The 23,923-nt window shown below is 39.4% G+C and overlaps 2 protein-coding genes across 2 annotated transcripts in view; one reads left to right on the top strand and one right to left on the bottom strand.

Annotated features, from left to right (window-relative positions):
- LOC124797840 (kinesin-like protein KIF14) overlaps window positions 1-23,923 on the top strand; it is a 258,591-nt gene that overhangs the window by 72,268 nt on the left and 162,400 nt on the right. The gene's annotated exons all lie outside the window — the stretch shown is intronic.
- Window positions 2,768-23,358, bottom strand: LOC124797841. Its single transcript, XM_047260887.1, has 2 exons — window positions 23,183-23,358; window positions 2,768-3,758 (listed from the first exon to the last, which is right to left on the bottom strand). The coding sequence occupies exons 1-2, from the start codon at window positions 23,277-23,279 to the stop codon at window positions 3,511-3,513; spliced, it is 345 nt and encodes a 114-aa protein (XP_047116843.1). The 5' UTR covers window positions 23,280-23,358; the 3' UTR covers window positions 2,768-3,510.

The following is a 23,923-nucleotide window of genomic DNA, read 5'->3' on the forward strand; positions in this document are numbered from 1 at the left end:
TTTAGGTCCCCATGTAACAGGCTGGATAAGTCAGTGCAAAGTCTGAAGAAAAGCAACGACATACCACCTACAATAGGATCGTGCCTAGCAAAGCACTGTGGCGTTCAGACCATCCTTCAGGTTGAAGATAGGTTTACCTTAACTTAATAGCAAATTCTGGTGATGTTGGTAGCAAGATTTATTCATCAATTGCCTCAAGCTTAGTGGAACACAACTTTCGAGCTCTTAAGGTTTTTCTGGTAAAAAGTACATGCATTCACACTCTACTACGCAAACCCCCACACATTACTGTGTCCACCGTGATCCATATTATTAAATTGCAATTACCTGGGTTGATAGATATGGGGAGCAGGCAGGGAAGAACACACGAGACAAGGAGGGAGCAGTGGACTAGTCCGAGGTAGGAGTGGGAAAGAGAAATGACTTAGTGGCTGCACAAGAAGAAGAAAGGATTTCTGAGGAAGGAGAGGAACAGGGAGAAAGAGACGAAGGTTGAGTCGGAGAGGGGAATAGGGTGGAGAAAAAGGAGGGGGTAGGGGGAAAGAGATAGGGAGGGAGGGAGATGGATGCCTCATTTGGAGAAGGGTGACAGGAGAAGGCAGTACACAATCTGGATGGAGAAGTAGTGTTGTGGACCTTGACAGAAGGGAGAAGGGAAATGTAAGGTGAGACAACTGAATGGAATTTGTTTTTGATCCTGTAGGATTACATTGTGTAAATAAATGTGCGTATAATATAAGACGTATCAAACATTATCACTTATTTCCGAAGGGGAACCGTTTTGATTAAACTCCTGAATATCACTGATCATAAAGAACAATATAAACAAATTTAATTTAGTAAATACTTTTTAATGCTAATAAAATGCTTTTACACCAATAATATTTGAGCTTTTTTTTGGAAAGTTAGTGTCATGTATGCTGTCATGCAGGTTTTTTGGCAGATTGTGGGAATATGATACTCTAGTACTAAGGTCATTTTACAAGCATTGTCAGTCAGTGGGTTGTGCTTTGTGTATCATTCTTTCCCTGTGTGTTCAGGTGTGTACACTTGCATTTGTAATCCACTGTGAACTATCTTTTGTGATGTATGTTGTTGTATATATGTACAAAAATGCAAAAATTAAATTTGTAAAGTAGTTTGTGCATGTTTCATTAGCCCTTGTTCATCTTTTGTTTTTTCGATGTTTGTGTTTTGCCACACTGCCACACCATCACTCCATACTGAAGGTACTGTTCAGAGTGACCATGGTATAGTGTGTACAGAAGCTGTTCGTCTGGGTATCATGAAAGCTGCTGCATTATGAATATGATAGAGCTGAGTTTCGTAGAGACAGAATTTGTATGCTGTTTCCATTTCAACTTATTATCTCCAGTAATGCCTAAAGATCCAGTGGATTCTACTTTGTCCATCTTTATATCGTCCACCTCTAAATTACAAGCACAGATTTCTCTCTGTTTCTGAACACTGCATACATAGTTCTCTTCAGATTTGTAGTTCATTTTCTGTGAGCCCCTGAGCTGTGACATTTGCAGAAATACCTGCTTTTTCTCAAACTGTTCCACATTTTGTTCACTGTTCTGTATTGTCATGTCATCTGCATATAGTATTTCCTCCTCTCTCTCTCTCTCTCTCTCTCTCTCTCTCTCTCTCTCTTCAATGGGTATATCATTTATAAACATTAAACGCCAGTGATCACATTACTGATTCCTATAGTACTTCATATTTGATGTCTTTGGTTCCTGACTGACTTCCCTATTGGTACAGTGTTGCATTAGTATTATTGTATCCAGTCTTTTGCTTGGCATCAAATTCCATAGTTTTCCAATTTTTGTGTCAGTCTTTCATGGGCCATGGTGTCGAATACTTCGGGTAAGTCTGCTAGCACTGATGATGCTACACAAACATCACTGCTCTCAGTTGTTAAGTGAAGGTCTTCGGTTATTGTATTGCCCTTGGTGAGAGGTAGTGCTTGAAATTTGGTATTCTCGGCACTCTCTTGATGCTGTGGATCTCAGAATACTGAATTCCCTAACAATTTCCGGAGTGGAATGACCCTTGTGTCTAGCTCCAACTACCATTCCACATTCAAAGTCCATTAATCCCTACCGTGCGACCATAATCACATCAGAAATATTTTCACATGAACCACCTGAGTACAAATAACAGCTCTGCCAGTGCACTGCCCTTTTATACCTTGTGTACCTGATACTACTGTCATATGTGCATATCACTATCTCATGACTTAAGTCATGTCAGTGTATACTCTGATGTTAATAACAAGGCTGTTGTTTCTTTCAAAATATCATATGAATTATGTGTGTGACATTGTCTATTACTGTAATGCCCCAATGACAACAGATTATTGTTGTGGTTACTGCTGCTCCTGTTGCTGTTATTTGTAGTTATTGTCTGCACAGTAATGCACAAATGTTTCACTTGAATTTAAAGAGAATCAGTTCTGGTGGCAAGGATGATAAAACTTACAGTACCATAGCATCTTTTGCTTTTAGCTCATTCACATGAAATGACTCACTTGGCTAACTGCAGACTTCTACAAGGCAGAGGAAGACTAATTATTTATTGATGGTGTAGAAACAATGTATAGTGAAGTGGAAAGTAACAGTTGAGTGTGAATAATAAACTTTGGAAACTTTTTTGAAGATGATCTCTGTTTGATGGGATACTGCTTCTAAGAACTATGGGTAGCTTACTATAGTACGCCAACAGGGAAATTTCATTTTTAGTTTTTTCTACTGTTTTATTGTAAACAAACTCGGGGATATATATAAAATATTATACATAGAGTTAATGAAACTACAAACCAGGTATGTGCATCATCTGCAAAATAAAAAAGGATACTTTTGCTCATGTGGTTTTTTACTCCTTTTGAACATCACTGAAGATGAAGATGCAGTTAAAATTTATTTACCTTGATGGTTCAGAGAGAGGCTTCAGCAAAAGTAGGGGAAATGTAAATCTGTCACTTTTTGGGAGCACGAGAATGACTTAGTGTATCATTCTATCAGCTCTCAATAATGTACACTTTAAAATATGTTACAGAACACAAATAAAATAAAAAATGCTAAACCAACTATGACAATTGTCTCATTCTATACAAGTATTCAGTCTGTTAAGTAAATGACTAGTGTTTTGAAGTCTTATTGGACTTGGAATGTAAACAGTTTAACACACACACTTCCTGGTCAAAGTCAGTTAAATTCTTAAAAAAAATATCATGTTATTGCACTTGAACGTACTGAAAAGCATCTTTCAGACTTACATTAACCATTTTCATGAATATCATTCTCGAATTATTTACATTCTTCACCAGGATTGTAAGAGACCGTAGTAAAATTTCAAACAAGTTCTAGATTGCATTGTTAATTATCCAGTGCTACAATAAAGTTACTGGAATTGTCTTGTTCAATGGTATTCCTAAAAAAATTACGTACAAGTAGTATTAAAATACAAATTTACAATGCCTGCAGAGGTAGTTCAACTAAGATTTTATTTGACGTTGTGCTGATCCTGTGCGTGAATGTTTAATTCTGCTGTTTTTTGTGAATGTTGTTCAGGATTATCAGTCTCTTCCTCAATACAGGCATCATTTTTGTGATCTTGACGAGATTTACTTCTAATGTAGGTGGACAGAGGTCTGCGTTGCTTTTCTTGACATATAGGACATGGCTCCTTTGATGCTTTTGCTCCAGAACAAGAAGCCTTGTTTTTATTTGTCCCTGCAGATGCTTTGCTACCTGCAAAAAAAAAAAAAAAAAAAATATTAAAATAGCAAGTGGTATATGTTGATTGAACAATGCATACAAACAACAGATAGAGAAGGATTTATTAATGAAGCAAATTTTCACATCTCTCCAGAGACCAATACCCTTTGGACAGAAAGAAGAAATGAAGGAAATTTGATTGATGAAGGATACAGGTTACTTATAAATAGTGGAAAATTCTATAGTCTTTCCTGATTATATTGATAAATAAATTACAGGGTTTCAAATGAAAAATGACCTATTATATACCAATTTTAAAGTTACGGTCATGTATGCCGCCATGCCCCCTTTATTTCTGTTACATAAACCAGTATTATTTCGTAAAGGACTGTGAACTTTGTTTCCAGCGATTATATGTATGATACATTGTATATGTTGGTAACAGTGCAGCTTTCTAGTGTCTGTAAATGATTCTCTTTGCTAGTATTTACTTTTGTTTTGCTGAAGCAGTTTGTTCACATGTTACTGAATGTTTGTTACCCAAGTGCTACATACATTTGTGGAACTACATATCCTTTAATGTACAATAAATACAAACTATCCCACGCATCAAGAAATCCAATAAAAGGAAATTCCGTGGTACCCAGTTCACAAACAAAACAAGCCACACTGTTGAAAGTAACCTATGTTCTTCAGAGAAGAAACTCCCACATGGCACGCTTCCTATTGATTCAAATTTTTGTGTTAACAATGACGCTGATTTGTAGTGGATATGTTGTTGTTGATGTCTGATAAAGGAAGTGGTGAAATGTAAACAGTGTTATGGTGTAGGCTGTCTGGAAATAACTGAACAACAAAGTAGCAGGAAGGGTTTAGCATCAAAATTAGTTGTTCTGTGTAGATCCTGCAATAAATCTACCTCAAAAATGACTTTGAACATTCTGCATCATTCATATGATGTGAATTTGAAGTTAGTGTATGCAATGCGTGCAACAGGAAAAGGAAAAAATGCTGCTCAAACATTTTGTGGTTTGACAGATCCTCCTCCTCCTCCCAGTAGTTTCAGCAAATACATAAAAATACTTTTAGGTACCTTGACGGTTGTGTCTAAAGCATGTATGAAACATGCAGTAGAAGAAACTGTAAATATTAGTGGAACCAGGAACATTGCTGTTGCACTTGATGGGACATGGCAACATCGAGGACATCGTTCCTTGAATGGTGTTGTAAATGCTACTTCTCTGGAGAATGGAAAAGTTGTTGATCTTGAGTGCTTATCTAAGTACGGCTACACCTGCCACGGTAACACTGAAGGACATATTGAACATCAGTGTTCCAAGAATTAGGATGGTTACAGTGGATGTATGGAGTGTGATGGAGCTCTAAAAATATTTCAGAGGTTGGTGCCTGTTTATAATGTTAGATATACGAAGGACCTAGGTGATGGCGACTCTAAAGCTTTCAATAAAGTTAATGAGTTCAATGCTTATGGTTATACCTTGGTAACAAAACTGGAGTGTTGTGAACATGTGCAGAAGAGGATGGGTGCTAGATTGAGGAAGCTACGAAGAGAAATGAAAGAAAAGTTGCTATCTGATGGAAAATCTCTGTCTGGCCAAGGCAGATTGACAGAAACTGAAATAGACCTCCTTCAGAGTTATTATGGACTGGCAATTAGGCGAACTGCACCTCTGAATGATGTTGCAGCAATGAGAAAAGCTGTATGGGCCACCTACTTTCTTAAGTTGTCCACAGATGACCACCCTGTCCATGGACTTTGCCGTAAAGGAGCAGATTCTTGGTGTGGTTACCAAAAAGCAAAAGAAAATGGTCAAATATACCATCATAAGCATTCCCTTCCTGCGCCTGTTATGAATGAAATAAAACCAATTTTTAGAGACCTAAGTGACCCTGTTTTGCTTAGTAAATGTCTTCATGGGGCACTCAGAATACAAATGAAAGTTTCAACCATTGCATATGGGAAAGATTACCCAAGAATGTTTTTGTAGGACTAAATATATTAAAAGTTGGTGTATTAGATGCTGTGATATGTTTCAGTGATGGAGTGATAGGAAGGTTGGAAGTCCTGAGAAATTTAGGCATAAAATGTGGCTTTAATATGGAAGATAAAGTGCTTGCGTGTGATAGGTAACGGTTGTATGAAGCTGAAAGAGCCGCTCTTCAAGTTACTAGAGAAGCAAGAAGTGCTAAAAGGAATGCCAAGAGGAAGCTTGAAGATGGAGAAATGCTGCAGGATGAAGACTATGCTTCAGAAATGTTATGAGGCACAGTTTAATTGGACTCATATCTTCATTCGCAATTTCCCGCAAGTAGTATTTTTCAGACTTCAGGTACAAATATTTCCTAAAGTTTATAAAGCATTGCTCTAATTTCTTTTCTGTAACTTGCAATAGTCCATACTTATGTAGGAGACCTAAGCTTTATTGCAGAATCAACTAAATATAGAAAAAATAACATTTTTATTCGGAAAAAAATATAAAAATTAAAATGTAAGATGTGATATTTTTTATCCTTGTAATATACATAATAGGTGGAATTAAATACGTCTAATACCTCAGCCATCATGTCATGCATATCTGTTAAAAGTTTGGTCTCCTCCAAATGTATAACATTGGATTGAATGGTACCTCAATTTGAGGAAGCATTTTGGAAACAAATTGCATCAATTTCTTTGTAATTTTTTTTAATAACCCTAAGCAGGTTCAAAAATATCCAAAATACTTTTAATTTATTTAGAAATTGTGGTGCATTACCTGATATAAAAAAATCTGTAAAACATGTATGTTATGAACAGTGCCTGAAAGAAATAGGTATTGATTTTTACATAATACTGAGCCGGAAAGTACCCTGTATTCTTAAGGGGCTGGGATAAACTGTGCACTATGTAATGCTGACATTTGAGGAGTGCCTCCATTTCAAAGATTTGAAGCCTTGAAAATTAGTAGTGTCTTGCATCAGTTCCCAACCTCCATTTGCCTGGCTACTGGGAAATACAGAAGCGTCCGATCTTACCAGTCGGCTTTGACCCATGACGTCACAAATGTAGCGGAAACGACTATAAACGACAATTCCAATATGGCGGATATAAAAACATCGCATACGTATTATCCAATATGGCGGATATAAAAACATCGCATACGCATTATCCAATATGGCGGATATAAAAACATCGCATACGTATTATAAACACTGAAATACACAAGTTTCACAAAAAGCCTAATGACTCTAACGGGACAAGCGTGGGAAATTGGGGGTTTTTGGGTGGGGACAAACTAAATATACACAAATGTAGCCACCGACCGCCATACAAAACCACGCAAAACAACGAAATAAATCAACATCACAAAACTGACCAAATACCAAAAAAAACATTCCTATCCACAATCGGACACTTCCCTTGACCTATGTAGCTCAACAGAACCTACCGATCACATCCTCCAATACAAAAAAAAAACGAACACTTCCCTTACACCTACATACATCTACAACAGCTCCCAATCACATAAATTACGATCGAACACTTCCGTTGACCTATATAGCTCAACAGAACCTACCGATCACATCCCCCAACGCCAACCTAAAAAACCAACACTTCCCTTACACCTACATACATCTACAACAGCTCCCAATCACATAAATTATGATCGAACAAAGATAATAATAAACAAGTGGTACTCGAGGCCAGGCAGGGGGGGGGGCTGCGCCTCCCCCCCCCCCCCCCCCCCCCCCCCCCCCCCCCCCCCCGCCCCCGCCAAAAAAAAAACCTCCCAACCTAACCTCGTATTCAGGGCTACGCTACAGATCAATGTGTAGGTCCCTAACGTCACGGGTCAAAGCCGACGCGTGAGATCGGATGTTTCTGTTGACACAAAACACACATCAAAAACAAAAAAAAAAACGGAACTTACCTCAAAAAAGTTCCAGCCCCACAAACTAGATTGGCCACCACAATCACACACAAATGCACCCTAACTAACCACTTTCGGCCTATACATTTTATCCACAGCCCTTAAAAAAACCCGAAAAATGCAATAGGCCTCTGGGACACTCTTCCGCCAACAGTACTCATCTAAATGAGACTGAAGGTTGGAAGAGCGCCTCTTCCCCCTCCCAAGAACTGACTTAACCGCCCCCCACATCCCCTCAATTGTGTTAGTGCAAGCCCCAGTATCATAATTCTTAAATTCTAGACTGTGGTTCACTACTAAATGATTAAATCCCGTCACCCAACCCCCTATAAGAAGAAAAAGCATCAGAAACTATTGTGGACCCGGGCTCTACATACTCCTCAATTAACCCCACTAATTCAGCCTTCGACCTCCCCTCCACAACCCTAAAAACACATTCAGTACCCCCACCCCCGTGAACAACAGCCCCCCACACCCAAAGACCAGCCACAGACTTCCCCCTCCCATACTTCCTTTTACCAAACTGCGACTCGTCCACCTCCACAAGCACCCCATGCCCACCCAACTTACCCCTGTACTTAATAAATTCCGAACACACTTCACGACAAAAGGAATACCAGTCTAAAACAGTCCTCTCACTCACACCAGTCTCAAACGCGCAAAAACTCTGTGGGCATCTATAACAAAAATAATATGTAATAAGCACAATCTCACGCATGCCCAATCTAGACTTCTCGAACCAGGTACCACGCCTTATAGAACGCCATACGCCATCTTTCTGGCAACACCACATGTATCCGTCGCTGGTCCGAGAGGCCGGAACTTTAACCAATTTCATCGCCTCAAGGCAAAGAGAACACTTAACAACTTCGGCGATTAAACCGAATAGTTGTAAGAACTTGATAAGTTCTAACGCTGTCTCGCCCATCATCGCCCTCAACCAAACACTATTAAGGCGGTCTTTCATATCCATTCCTAAACAAAAAATCCCCAACCAAATACACTCAATAACAAACTCACCCGACATACAGCAATGAGCATTAAATTAAAACAAACGAAAACCATGAACACACCACCAGAGAGCACCACAAACAAAAACAAGACTAAACTCCGCGCCGTAATGACGTCACACACCACAACACGCTTACGTCACGGGTCAAAGCAGACGAGTAAGATCGGAGGTTTCTGTTGACCCGGCTACTGCATCTTTACCTGTATCTTCACCATAATCTTCCATTTGATCACTGATTCTTGTTAATTTTCATCAAACAAATTTTGATATGGTAAGAACATAGGAAATGAAATGGAAGAAGGCAGCCACTCACTATAATATCATTGTGCAGTGATCCTAACAGTATTGATTTTATTAAATGGTGCACAGTTAAAGCAAACTTTGTTCCTCATAAACAGTTAGAGGAATTATCATAAAGTGTTGCACATTAAGAAGAATTATTAGTGAAACAGAAAGAGTAGACAGTCTTCAGATGCTTTAAAGACTTTATCATTTATTTCAAGATATACTTGCAAAGCATATTACTGCAACTGAAAGGGGAGTGTTACATGTGTAGCTTATAGTTAGTGCCAAATAAACATTTGGATTTCGTAATATGGAGGGATCTGAGGTAGCATGCTGATTTCTTTTTGCATAAACAAAAATCACATCTAATGTAATTGCTTTTATTGTCTGCAAATAAATGGTTTTCATGATGAAATATTAGCTGCTTTGGTATATTAAACGTTTCTGGGAAGAATACATTACGTGAAGGTATCTCTGATATTCTGTAACGCAGGATAATGGTTTGGTGAGACACTACTGTCTGTGCTTAGAGAACATCACTGTGAGAATTCAGAATTGTTGCAAAAACATCATATGCAGAATTTCATAAAGGCAAGCACTAAGTGAAAAAACATTCGTCTGATTATGAAATTCGATATATATGCATCTTAGTGCTCAGTGGGCTCGTCATATTCAAGGTACTTTATTTTGTGCAGTGTAATCATTTACACTGTTCTTCACCTAAATTGCCTCATTACAAGTTTACATTTCTCTAGCTTTTGAATTTATAAGTACATTTCAGAAACAAACACAATCTAAAGTACAAAGCCACAACTTTTGTATGTTTATCACTGTTGGTAGTAGAGAAACAGGCACTCTTATGCAGCACTAATCTTCTAATTTATTAAGACCTGATTGATTTTATCATTGATTATAATTGTAGTTGGTTTCTCAGTGATTATTTGCCTTTATATTTTATAAAGTTTTGCTGGGGTAATTTATGATCAACGGTGTTAATTTAAGAGGTGATAAATATAGTTCTTGTATAAGGTCATGTGGCATGCACCTGCAAAGGCTTTTAATAATATCTGGTAAACCGAACCGTAATTTCATGAGTTTTACCTTACTTTTTACATGTGTAGATAATGTGCCTTCAGCCAAGGACAAATATGCTCTCTTTCAGAAAGAGAGAAGAGACTTTTCTATTGATGGTTACATCTTTTTCAATAAGAATGAACATCTGCAACATCTCTAGTTACATCATCCATTAATGAGTAACTAGATAGATTCTGCTCAAATGGCAGCACTGTGAAAGTATATTTGTAAGTACACTCACGTGATTCATGTGCAGTCATTATTTTGCCATTCCTAATAGTCTGATGTGATGTAGTGAAATGCGGAATAAGGGCATAATTCCTTTTTAAAAATTGATGGGTGACTCTCTCACTATAATTAAGTAATGCTCCTGGGTGTTTCAACATAAACACAAAGGAAGTAAGCTAGTGGATTAAAAAACTTCCTTCCCATTCAAAATAAAGAACAGCTTACAAAGGAAAGATATAATGGATCAGTATGCACAGTCTCATTAGCCTTTGTTGATAAAATTACTTTACTCTAAACTTTGCAGAAGAACTGCATCTACGTGCTACATATCTACACCGTAGTATTGCTATCTTGTTTTAATTAAACATAGTTTCTGGAAGAGTCTGTATGCAATAGTGTTGTCCAGAGTGGCACTTAAGGCAGGCCACTACAAGTACAGCCAAAGTGAATAAATATATTGAGGTACAGTTTTCACTAAGTACAGTGCACAATATAGCAATTTTTTGACATATGCAACGAAGTTTTAATGTTCATAGCTGCCTTATTGTGAAACTATATACTTTTCCTGTGACATTGAAGAGAACCTTCAAATAGCAGTCAAACGACATGACATGTGGAACTTGATCAAACAGTAGCAAGGTAACAGCACTGCAAATCACTGTCATGCTATCTGGAGAAGAGATCCCTCAAACAGTCCATTGTACAGTACTAAATCTAAGCAATGTATAATTCGGGTACTGTTCCTGTTTGACTATCGTGTCAAGTGCCACGAATGTTACCCTTAGCATTGATACATGTTGTAAAGTGATTCTGGGTTGATAATACTGCACACTGAATTTCATCTGAACTTACAACAACACAGGCCTGTATCTTCAACTTGGTTTTTCTTGCAGACTTCTAGTTTTAATTTTCTCTACAGATGCAAGACCAGAGGTATTATGGTGAGCATGCAAACTGTTTTGTTTTCTCCATATGACCAAAACAATGATCTCCAAATGTTCTGTTCAAGTCTTTAATTATGTCTGCAGAATGGGTGGTCATATTGGTACCACACAGTTTGCGTTATGTGTAGGGGGATGTCTTCCAGTTAGAGTGGCAGCATATCTAGTAGTAAATAGATTTTTCCGACTCTCTAGTATCCCATGAAGTGGGTAGCAGTGATGAAAATTTTGAAAACTACAGACGACACATTAGCAGACAAGAGTCTTTGCTTATCCACTTCTCTCAATCAATGTGAACTATCTTCCTTGCATCAGTTTCTGTTACTCAGTTGTGTATTTGACTCTTCACAGTTCAGTTGAAAGATTTATTTTAAATAATATTTGCAAAGACAGATAATGGGGATTTGGCATGATATGGCTACCTTCCAGCATACAGCCACACTACTAACAGTATGGTATCTTTCTCCATAAACAAAAATTGTGTCCATTTTTTTCAACTGTAATATTTATTCAAAAGTCTGAATAGCTTCATGAGCAAGTTGTCTGATCACAACAACAGAAGAGCACAAACTGATAGTCACAAGTAAACACATGAACCATACCTGAGTTACATGTTTACTTATATTAGGTGCAGTAGGGCAAACATACTGTGGTTTCAAGTCTTGGTCATCCTCCATGTGCTTGTCACCATGATGGCCAGTACGAGAGCTCTCAACACAATATGTTTAACTATTACCTTGGAAGCAATGGAAGAAAAATATCTCACTTGTGTAATGATTTTGCTTGTTCTTCTAACAATAAGGTATACCTCTCACTTTCAAGACATTCTGTTTGGTTTAACATGTATTTTATTATGTTCATGTGATAGTGCCTTGAAAACTTGTTCCATTAACATAATCAGTTCTTCCTCCTGGGTTGGAAAAAAGAAATCGGTGATCAGCTTGAATCTGAATTTTCTCTTATTTTGTACTTATTTCATTTTCTGTCAAGCTGTACTGGCATGGATTGTATACCGAAATAGTGGAAAGTGCATCATAGAGCCACAGTTCACAGAACTGGTGCACTGCGTGTTCAGTTATATGCTTTTGGTCTGTCTCCTCCACAGTTTCCATCATCTCGATTAATGACACACAAGGAATTGGACACAGTGTAGTGTATGTATTTGCTGTCAGTAAATTAACTAATAAGGACCCCTTTATCTACATGTTCTTGGATACAGAAATTGAGCCTAGTTGCTTCAGTTTTTTTCCCAGCCAAAGTACTTGTGACATTTGTTTTGATATAAATCCAGTAACGGACCCCAAAAATTTGTTAACCAGGTAATTTCAGTCAGCGTGACCATCTTCAGATCTGAGTGAAACCAGTACATTACATAATTCAAGTAATTGCATATATCATGTTAATCAACCATACAAGCTTTGTCACAAAATCTAAAAATTTTTCTGACTACCATAGATACTATTATGTCAGATGTGTTGCTTCTTGAGAGACGTGAGGTATACTACCATGCTGCAAAGGGTGACTTACTTTGAGAGTGCAAGCACATAACTTGTCACAGCATATATGTCAGTCTATGAAGTGTGAACATATCTTGAATAATAGTGTCCACGATACTCGGAAAAATTTTCAGATTTTGTAACAAAGCTTGTATGGGTTATTAATGTGTGTGTGTGTGTGTGTGTGTGTGTGTGTGTGTGTGTGTGTGTCACTGGATTCACAGGCCTGGAGACGGTCATAACTGAATCAAGTACCACTGGAGTAATGTAGACCCAAATAATTTACACCGACTAACATAAAAACATACATTACAGTTGTTCAATATAAAAGTGATTCTATCTTCATAAATATTACTTTAAGGAAGAAAAGAAATTTAGTTGCGAAAAACTATAAATAAATTTTAGTGTGTTATTAATACAAAAATGAATGAAATATCATTGGATACAACTGACTCAGAGAAAGTGTCGCACATTTTTTAAAAAATAGCTTTGAAAACAAGAAAAATATGATTTTCCATTGTGCTTAATGTATCTTATTGACTCCAGTGGTACTAGGAAAGTAGTAAGAGAAGTGTAAGTAATTTTACATTAGATGTTGAACACAATAAGCATTAAAGCTCAAAACTGTGTAATTACTGCATATGTATTGAAGCATATGTATTATGCATCTAGTATTTCGGCTTGAGAGATTTGGCGATTTGCAAAAACTTTACACTTAAATTTCTTACCTTTCTGAGGCTTTTTCTAGCTAGCACCCCAGGCAATATAATAAAGGAAAAAGTTTGTCGCTTACTACATTTCCGCTGTCTGGCAGTCAAACTTAAGCATCATGTTTTAATTTATTGCTTCTTTACTACCGACTCTAGTCAAAGCATATTTTGCAGACAGTAGCCACATACACCCCTGAATGCACCCGCAAATTGATAGCATTGCACAACACACAGGTCAGGAGATATGTCTTAAAAATTGAGATAAACTAGCTTTCACTTAAAATTGAGCACACCTGCCCAGACCATACTCATCAAGTGTATGCTACTTATAGCAAACTTAAAAATAACCGTTTTATACATGGAAGTTCGAGTCTTTGAAGGAGATGGTGGGTTGAGGGGGGGGGGGGGGGGAGTTGGTTAATGACACAAATAATGCAAGTAAGCAGTTTACGAAGGCCGAGTGGAATCGTACTTGGATTATAGAAGGCAGTAATGAACGCTGCATGGTATTATTCGAAAACAACTTCCCCGTGTTTTGTTATCGAGTGTCTCATGACGCAAATTTTCCTTAGATCAATGGATGGTGTGTGGCACGAAAGAAATTTCTTTCGAAGGTCATCGTTGCGGCTTGCATAACCGTGGTAATGAGGACAGCTGTAACAGTGATGTTTAGTGCTTGCGTTAATTGTCGTTTAAGGTAATAGGGCCATTAATTTTATTAAACACACTAATTACTTAAACATTCAAGACTTCTTGAACACGTATTCGGCGTAGAAAGCTTTGTTGTTGCGCCTGCGATAGTACGATGACGCCTTTCGAGTGTCCAAGGTGAACCGGTGGTTGTGTTTTATCTGTTGTTGTGATAATAAGAAGTACTTTTTCTCACAAGGCTGCGGCATCGCGCAATATTTTTTATGCCTGTGACAAAGTAAAATGACCTTTTTAACCTCTAGATTTAAGTATGACGTTTACATCTATTAAAATACACGGACGTTTCCAGTAAAAATCAGTTAATTGTGCACTGGAAACTATTTCGTACTGCTTGAATTGTAATGGCGACAACATTTTTAACAAAATGCCAGTTTTTTCCCGCAGAATAGCAACGTATGTCTTTGCACAATAATTGTAGTCCAACACTTAACGTAAATTTTCAGTGCGATATGGTCCTCAGCTGCGATGAATTTTTTGAATGATTTCTTCAAGCCTTCAGTTGCCGTTTTCTTTATTTCCTGTACGATTGTACAATTTCGGCCTTAGGCCATTTTCAAGTATTTTATGGATGATTTTTTGGTAACAGATTGTCATATATCTCGTGGCACATATGACATCTTATGCTCATAAATTCGAAGTAATTTATTGTCATATATCTCGTGGCACATATGACATCTTATGCTCATAAATTCGAAATAATTTATGAGCATAAGATGTCATAGGAGCAACAACGTATATGACATAAACTGTTACCCAAAAATCATCCATAAATTACTTGAAAATGGCCAGAGGCCGAAATTGTACAATCGTACAGGAAATAAAGAAAATGGCAGCTGAAGGCTTCAAAAATCATTCAAAAAAACTTAACGTAAACGTTGATGGCGGCCCTTTGACGAAACATCCACTTACGTATGAGAACTACCTTCAGTGGAGTTTGCCTCTGAGGATTATTAGTTCGGTAACCGGCATTCTTATCAGTAAAGAAAAGTCCACACATTTATGTAGGTGATTGGTGAAAGAAATAAGCAACCAGCAACAAATTTTATTTTTCCAAGTACTTCAATCCACAGCCACGAAGCTCAACCAACATTATCATGGACTAAATAATGTAGGTAATTGTTTATCTCTACAGACAATGGTATGCATACACACTGAACATATTTTTTTGAGGAACGAATGGCTTCCACATGTAACACTCGCGTTAATACATATTTGTAGTGATTGGACAAACTGTGAATTGCGACCTGCCCTACTATAAATAAGCCCTGCTTTCGTATCCAGTCGCTCAGAATTCTCTTGCAGATTATTGCATATAAACTGCAAATGATGGCCAAAGCTTCTTTTTGTAACTACTGCAAATAACCTGTCGCAATTCCCTGAGAGATGCTGGAGGACAATGACATCCTTAATCGTCTTTCCGGCATACACCAGTGGCTGGATAATATTTAAACTAGATGATCGTGAATGACTAGAAATAATGCGTTATTTCATCCTCAAGTTCATCAAACATGTCCTGGAAATTTTGTACCTTGTGGTTTATGGCAGTGTCCACTTGGAAGACAGTACTTGCTGGGAACAACAAGCTACCTAAAATGTTTTATGGACCTTAGCGGCTACGTTTCCTTTCAGCGAGACCGTATGACTCCCTGAAAATCATAACGTGACCAGCCAAACTATTGGAGAAGTTAATCACGCATACGAGTGGAAGAAAGCAGTCTAGATCGTGAATGTGGAAGTCGGTGTACCGGAACATATTGTATTAGTGCCCTCTAAATTGTGACATCTGGAATAACAATGCTGTAGATGGGCAATTTGGCTTTGCGTTAAGAAATCCTGGTTCTTGGACAACTAAAAGACATTGCCAACCAAATATCCCACAGGGAACTGCAAGGGTTTAGCGGACAAACTGATGCAAATGACTGAAGCGTCAAGTAGACCTGCTGTGCAGTATACCTCAAGTAAACAATCACTACTTGGAGCTTCTCGCGTCAGTCCGATCGTGTTACATAGAATTATTATAGCCTAACTATGTTTAGTATTGATACAGGGTGGTCAGAAACAATTTGGAAACATTGTAAGGATGTTGCAGGGGAGGGTGTGCCGAGAAATAATTGCTAAGAAAAAAAATTCAATACCCTGCGCCGTTGCAGAGTTATTCCAGCATTCAATTTAGCCAATCAGGTCGTTGCGCGCGTAAAATCAAGCAATTCGATGCGCTAAAATGCGGTAATGCATAGGCATCTGTGGTCCGTTTGTTACTTGTTGAAATTCTCATTACCAGTTAAAAAGGTGCCATTTCGGAAATTATAAATTTAAACTAGGTGAGCAAAAGCTACGTTTGTTCGGTTTGAGAAAACCAAACGAAAAATACGTTAGGCGAGACCGCCTCTGACAGTGAGTCTGCTCACGCCTTGACCTAATAGGCTAATTTCTATGCCAAGTTACTCAGAAACTGTGTAACGTATCATATTTTTAACAATTGTTTCACAGCACAACCTACACTGCAACACCTTACAAGCTTTTCAGACTGTTTGTGTTTAAATTCTCGTAAATTGAAATGCTAATTGTTTACGTTTGCTGTGGACAGACTGGTGGTAGATAACGAGGGATATGTATTTCATAATGTTCATTTGTGCTTTTGCATCAGCCCAGAGTCCTTCAAAACCATTGAGCTTCATTCGGAGAACGCAATGCAGTAAATAAGTGTGGAGAGATTCCCATAGTTTGTGCTGTCACTAGTGTTATTGAGGTCACCATAGAAAGTTAGAGAAGCAGGGTTTACGTTTAGAGTTCGAGAACCGAAGGCCATATAAACGTTATTGTTGTGCATAATTACGTGTTATATTTATTTTTCGTTATTCTCTTATTATTATTGTGTGTTAAACTGAAAAAAATTACAAAATTATCAGTGTACTGCAGGTTTCATTGCTGCAACACCCACCAGAATCTACCTGCGACTTTAGTTGCTTTCTAGTATAGTGTTTAGCAGACAGTTCTCTGAGTCTATGCTGACACGACACGAGATACAGTAGCTCTAGAGCCCGCTGTTGACACCAACAAAGTGGACATAGGCCACTTGCCTTAGCAGGAAGCCTGTATATATCGTATATTAATGACCTGGCAGACAATATAAGAGGCAGTCGAATGAAAACGAGACAGTTGGAGAAAAGTTATGATAGTGAGTACACGCTTAGATTTTTTGTCGTGCAAACTATGACGTCAACGTAGTGTGTGTCAGTTGTTGCTATAGTTCCTTAATCAACTGAATGGCATGCGCAATTTTTAGACGAACGCTTTCCAGGTGCTCCATTTATATGAACTGCAACTTCTTGTAGTTGCCCTAAAGCGATGTTCTATGCACTGGTGTAAACAAATATTTTAAAACATTTTAAGTATATTATTATTAAAATCGTAGGAATTCGTGCCACGTTAAAAGCGGGGATGGCAGCAAGTTATATTTGGAAATGGGAGGGACAGGAACATTCTGTAACTCCTCCCTCCCACAAGAGAACCCTGGGTCCATTAAGACTTCAATACATAAGAGGCAGTCAAATGAAAACGAGGAAAAAAGTAAATAACTCTATATTATTTCAAAAGTAAACGCAATAATTGCTAATACATTTAAACCACTGTTAGATACAACGGGCAGTAGCTTCATGGAAAATGTTTGCAGTTGCCTACGGAACCATGATTGTACCCAGGCGTGCATGTCTTCGTCCGAAGCAAATCGACGGCCACGAATGCCTTTGGCCCCAAAAATATGGAAATTATTTAGGGAGAGATAGGGACTGTATAGATGACGTGTAAGGGCCAAACCTTGGCAACATGTGGGCGGACGAAGAGGGTGCACGCAATCGTGATTCTGTAGGCAACATCAAACATTTTTCTGTGAAGGCAATTACCATCTTGTCTCACAGTGGGATAGATTTATTAACAGTTATGACGATTACCTTTGAAATGACACATACTTGCTTTGTTTTTTCCCCCGATTGCCTCGGTTTCATTTGCCTGCCCCTTATAGTATCCAGAACGAATATTTCTCTCGGCATCGGAGTGTGCGCTGTTTTGAAACTTCCAGGCAGATCACAACTGTGTGGCGGACCGGAACTCGAGCTCGAGTCCTTGCGTATAGCAGCCAAGTTGTTTCTGAGTTGTCTATCCCGACACGACAAACAAGACGCCCTCACAGCTTCAGTTTGCCAGTACCGTCAAGGTTAGAGTTTGAGTCGTGATCTGCTCACAGTTTTAATCAACGTGGACGTTTCTATATTAATAGTAATCTGATTTTTTGCGGGTGATACAACTGTGCCCAAAAATCACGTCAGATCTTGATAAAATTGCACAATAGTGCAAAAACGTAATAATCAAGGTCTGCAATATCAGTATGTCACAGTTGGAGTTAGTCAAGTCGTAAAAATACCTCGTTGTAACAATTAGTGGAGATATGAAATGGCATCACATAGGCTGGTTCGGAAGTAAAGTTGGTAGCAAACCTCGCTTCATTGCTAAAATACTGAGAATATGCAGTCAGTCTACGAGTTGAAATTTTAAGCGATTAATTTTTTGATTGTTTGCAGGTACATACAGAAACGGACAGAAGTATTCAAATCTATGGATACCCATCTTTATTTATGGAAATATATAATACAATCAGCTACAAATTTTACATATTCACATACACCTTTAACTTTAACCCAAATAAATACTCATTTTGATTAATTTTTCTTTTGCTACGAGTATGCAAGACAAGAGGTGATGTTGAGTCATAATGTTGAAGTAATGGATACGGAAGGCGAAAATATTTGTTATACCATGAGTCTACGAACGCGTTATGTCATGTTTTAAACACACACGGCACACGAATGATAAGAATACATGTGTATTATTCAACATGTGATTTCCCGAAATAACATTACGTCACCTTATAACATAAGTACTCAAACGCAATCTGCAATATAGCAGCAAACACAATAAACAATGGAAATGTTGTCGTTTGTACCTTCAGAACGCGTTCGTGTCTGCTGTCATAACAGTACACAAGCAAGTTCAGTTACGAGTGTCCACAATCCGAGTGGGACGAAAAGTAGAAGAGGCGACCTTAGAGGAGAGAACGATCATTTTGCGTATGCATGAACAGTAAAGAAATTGGAGAAGCTGTCCACAAAAATCCGTCCACTATGTGGTGCGGCCTCCAACGTTGTAAAACGAGGAATAACGTAGTGGATCAACCTAGGACAGGTGCTATGTTAAAATTTACTTCAACAGATACAAGACATGAGCTGAAAATGCCGAAGCAAAATTCCAGCATATCAGCAACAAAAATTAGAGCAGGAAGAACATCTTGGGAGGATGGTTCACGAAAACAGCAGTTAGTAGTGTTCTGATCAGCATTGGTTACAGTTCCAGAACACCAAGAAGAAAACCGTATGTAAGTAAAGCAAACAAGAACAAGCGGTTAGTATTTGCCAATGAGTACGTAACGAAGGAGAATGAGTTCTAGGATCGTAAGTTCAGTGTATACCTAAGTGCTAACCGGTTAAGGGTTGTCGACCGCTACGGTCGCAGGTTCGAATCCTGCCTCGGGCATGGATGTGTGTGAGTCCTTAGGTTAGTTAGGGGACTGATGACCTCAGATGTTAAGTCCCATAGTGCTCAGAGCCACTTGAACCAAGATCATCTGTACAGAAGCGCTCAAAAACAAAATCTTGGACGGAATTATTATTTCCAACAAGCTTACCTCAGAAGTTGATAGGTTACGACTCGTCTACAACATACCACATTAAACTCAAACACCAGCTCAGTCACCCGTCTTTGTACCTGACTGAGAGAACATATGGTAAAGATTGGAAGAACCAGATAACACCATATCACAAGTAAAACAAGACTGAAAAACATTATTCTGCAAGAAAGAAATAATATTGATTCGGATGTAACCAGTAAGCATGTACATTCAATGCTAAGGCGTTATGCAGCAGTTACAGGAACTCCATGAAAAGCAAATATTAGAGTCCTGTGCTTTCTTTATGTCAAAATGTTGGAAACTATATTTCAGTTTTCATTATGAAAATGTATTTATGTTTAATTTGAGTAAATACATGAGACATTAAAAATGAAAGAAAGATGTGTTGAAAACGTAAGGTGATTTCAGTGTGTACCAAACCTGGAGACATGAACCTGAAAACAAAAAATTGCTTGCGTAAGTTTGTTTTACGAGTTGATAATTAAAACCTTGTGATTACCCTTCCTACAAAGGAGACTGCCAAGAAAACACTTGCGCGAACCATCCTAGAATATTGAAGAAATGCATCGGACACGGACCTCATCTTTTTTCCTAGAGTTTATTCCGTCTAGTACGGAGCCCGTTTTTTTTCTGGGTTTAGCAAATTTCATTTTACTACTTAAGTGTGTCAGGCGTCAAAGTGACCTCTAAGTGGGTGAGGCCGAGAGCGTCATGTCTCAATCGCGTAAATTTTGTCCTGTTTGTGTTCGTATTTTAACTGTTTGTATTATCGTTCACTGTGAGGTGGATGTTGGGGACCAGCCGAGCATTTGCCCAAACGAGCATGGGAAATTGCCTAAAAATCACACTCAGGCTGGCCGGTGTACCAGCCCATGCCCATCCCCATTAATCCGCCGGGTGGATTCGATCAAGGCCTGGCTCATCTGTCTAGCAAGCTTGCTCGGAACGCTATACGAACTCTGTAGGATGCACAGACCAAGTAAGACTAACAGGAGATACAGAACGTATACAAAGGTCAGTTCAAATGGTCAGGTTTATTTCATCCACGTGAGAGCGTCACAAAAATGCAGGGAAATGTGGACTGCACACACATGGAGAAAAATGCCAACTATTCCGCGAAAGTTTCAGAACCAGTGTTACGTGAGGATTGTGGGAACATACTGCAGCCCGCACAGGATCTAGAATTTATTCATTTATTTAGCGTATGACATTACATATTAACAGCAACTAACAATTGTCGATTACATAATTTTACAAAATTTAATGGCTCAGGTGTCTGTCTGTCTGTCTGGTTGGTTCTGAGAAGAACCGTTGTGAAGTAGTTTCGCGTTCATGTTTAAACCAGGAGATCTGTAGTAGATAAGTCTGGGCTGCCAGCACTGATAATCGTTTAGCACCATCCAGAGGATACGTGCAGCATAGGGCGTGCTGCGGACGCGAGTATCTCGAAGACAAGATTATACTAATTACGGCGCACACAGAAGTAATTGAACAGCCATTGCTCCGCCTTCCATACGTAAATGGAACGGGAGGTATGTGGCACGATCCTCTTCTCAGAAATTAGAAACATATGGCTGTATATGAATTTAGATAAACGATCACGAACGTTCTGGCTGTTCAGAACCCATCTGGAGACACAATTACGGAAGGAAGCAAACATTTCATGCCTGTTAGATATCTTCGCTAGTTTACAAGACGCAAATGCGCAGTCAGTGCGCAGGCGCGGCTTCCATTGGTTGGGTGTAGTGTGGGAGAGCGGACTGCGCAGAAACGTACAGCCTCCGGCAAGGTTCCGCGCTGCGCGGCAGTGTTTACAGGATTCGTAACGAGGACACGCGGACCGCAGCCGCTCCGCGCCGCGTGCTGTCTCCAGAAATAGACGCTGGGCGCGCGCCGAAGGCCGGCCAGGGGCTCGGCCGCCGAGCCGAGCCTCCTGCTTTTCCAGCCAACCACCAAGCGCAGCACTGCGAGCTAATGAACCCGCAGCTTTCGGGCGTGAACTGGCCGCACTGGCACATCTCGTTCGCTCGTATCTAACCCAAACACATCCCTCCCAACGTTTAACGATCTCGTTCTAGGATACTGCTGTTATTGCTAGTCCAGGAGTTTTGCCCTTTGAAGGACCAACCTATTACGTTAAAAAGTCTTCAATCTTCAGAGTGTGAAGAACGTGTCGCGACGATACCCATAACACGTTGTACCCAATCTAGGCACTCTGCTTTCGGGAAATGCAGTGACGATCTTGAACAATCTTTTTGAATTATGTGTTTCAGCCAGACAACATAACCAGTTTCGACTTACTAGTTACTCGTTAGATGATTTAAATAAGTCACGTAGTTACTCAACCAGGCGCAGAGAACTGCTCTCAATGTAAACACACATCTGCATTTTGATTGTCGGAACTAAAAGGTATAGCTAACTACGTATCGTAACAATATAAAATTGGTGAATATTAAAATAGTAAATATTATATAAGACCAAAAATGTTCACACTGTAAAACTGATTGTGAGGAAAGCCTTCCCAAAATGAGAACTAGTAAAAAAAATCTTAGTTGCTGGTTTACATAAGCTAAACGAGCATTAGGAGCATGATATAAGACGCCCGTCTGCAGACGCGATCCGACAGTAGCAAACTTGTAGCTGGCGAATATTGTATACGCCATTTTCCTCAACTTCAAACAGATTCGTCATGTGAGTTTTCTGACAGCAATCATAAATAATGAAACTTCAAGTGCAGAAAGAGACTCTGGACGGATTCATGGATTTGGGTTACGCCCACGTCATTGGTTCTCCTGTTAAAAAAATACTTTCCCTCAATTTGACTTTGACTCTATCTAAAAACCTAAACTGTTTCCTTTTCCAGATGTCTTCTACCTGATCATGAATTTGTAATTGCGACTTCAGAGAATCGAGATGTTTGTAAACGCACCGTGTCGAGTGCGTGTGTCCAGTCACGTACGCAGCACTCGCAGGTTTCGCTGTTGTGTCTCTCGATCTGGTAATAGGGACCATTAAGAAGTCTCTCTCTCCCGGCACAAAGTTGGAAATTACATTTCTACTTATTGCTGTCTACCTTAAACGACACTTGTTAGTAGCTTCAGCTGTGCTGTTAAAATCAAACACGCACGAAGCTGGGTACCAGATGACTGGATTTTCAGTTTGTCATGGAACATATTCGTTTACAGTATGTGCCCTTTTTTGCATATGGAAAGCTTATGGCACTGAAAGAACTCCGCCGTAGCAGAAGAAAGCAGATTTAGCAGTGAAAGGTGAAAACTCGTACCGGGCGAAATCCGCGCAATACGAAAGGAGGCCATGACCGGTGACTGACCTTTGTGATCCTGCTGTGCCGTCCAAGTGTACTCGTATCCGCTGTGCTTGAGCGAGTGGTACGTGAATACGTCGGGGAGCGAGTTGTACACGTCCATTCTGGATGCCGCGGCGACCGCCACTGACGCCGGGTCCCAGTCACGCCTCTTTATCGCGTCGGCCGCGCTCGGGCTCCATCTGCTGTGTGTGTGTGTGTGTGTGTGTGTGTGTGTGTGTGTAGACCGCTGGCGCGCTCGGATACTCTTCCGGCAACGGACTCGCTTTTCCACACTCGGGAGGCGGGTCACGCCGCCAGGGTTGCCATCTGATCATTACTGCAGCCAACGTTCTGGCTGTGATAGGCTGGTAGAAGCGACGTCCTTTCATCTTCTTCTCTATTTCTCAACTTAGGCCTAAAGATCACGTAGACTGGATGAAACAACTATCCTAACAGCGGAAACTAATTATAAGAGGCAGTGAGAATAAAAAATGGACAGAAAAGAGTATGGAAACTGTGTATTATTTCAGATGTAATCGCCATTACTGTTAATACACTTACCGTTCTGAGAGACAAGACGGGCAACGCCTCCATGGGAAAATGTTTGCAGTTGCTTGCGGAACAGTGATTGTACCCAGGCGTGCAGCTCTTCGTCCTAAGTAAACCGAGGACCACGACGTCCTTCCTCAGGGCTCCAAAATATGGAAATCGCATGGGTACGGAATGGGACACTGTGGAGGATGTGTAAGGGCTTCCCTGACAGCC

The sequence above is a fragment of the Schistocerca piceifrons genome, chromosome 5, assembly GCF_021461385.2.
Source record: "Schistocerca piceifrons isolate TAMUIC-IGC-003096 chromosome 5, iqSchPice1.1, whole genome shotgun sequence".
Classification (NCBI taxonomy): Eukaryota; Metazoa; Arthropoda; class Insecta; order Orthoptera; family Acrididae; genus Schistocerca; species Schistocerca piceifrons.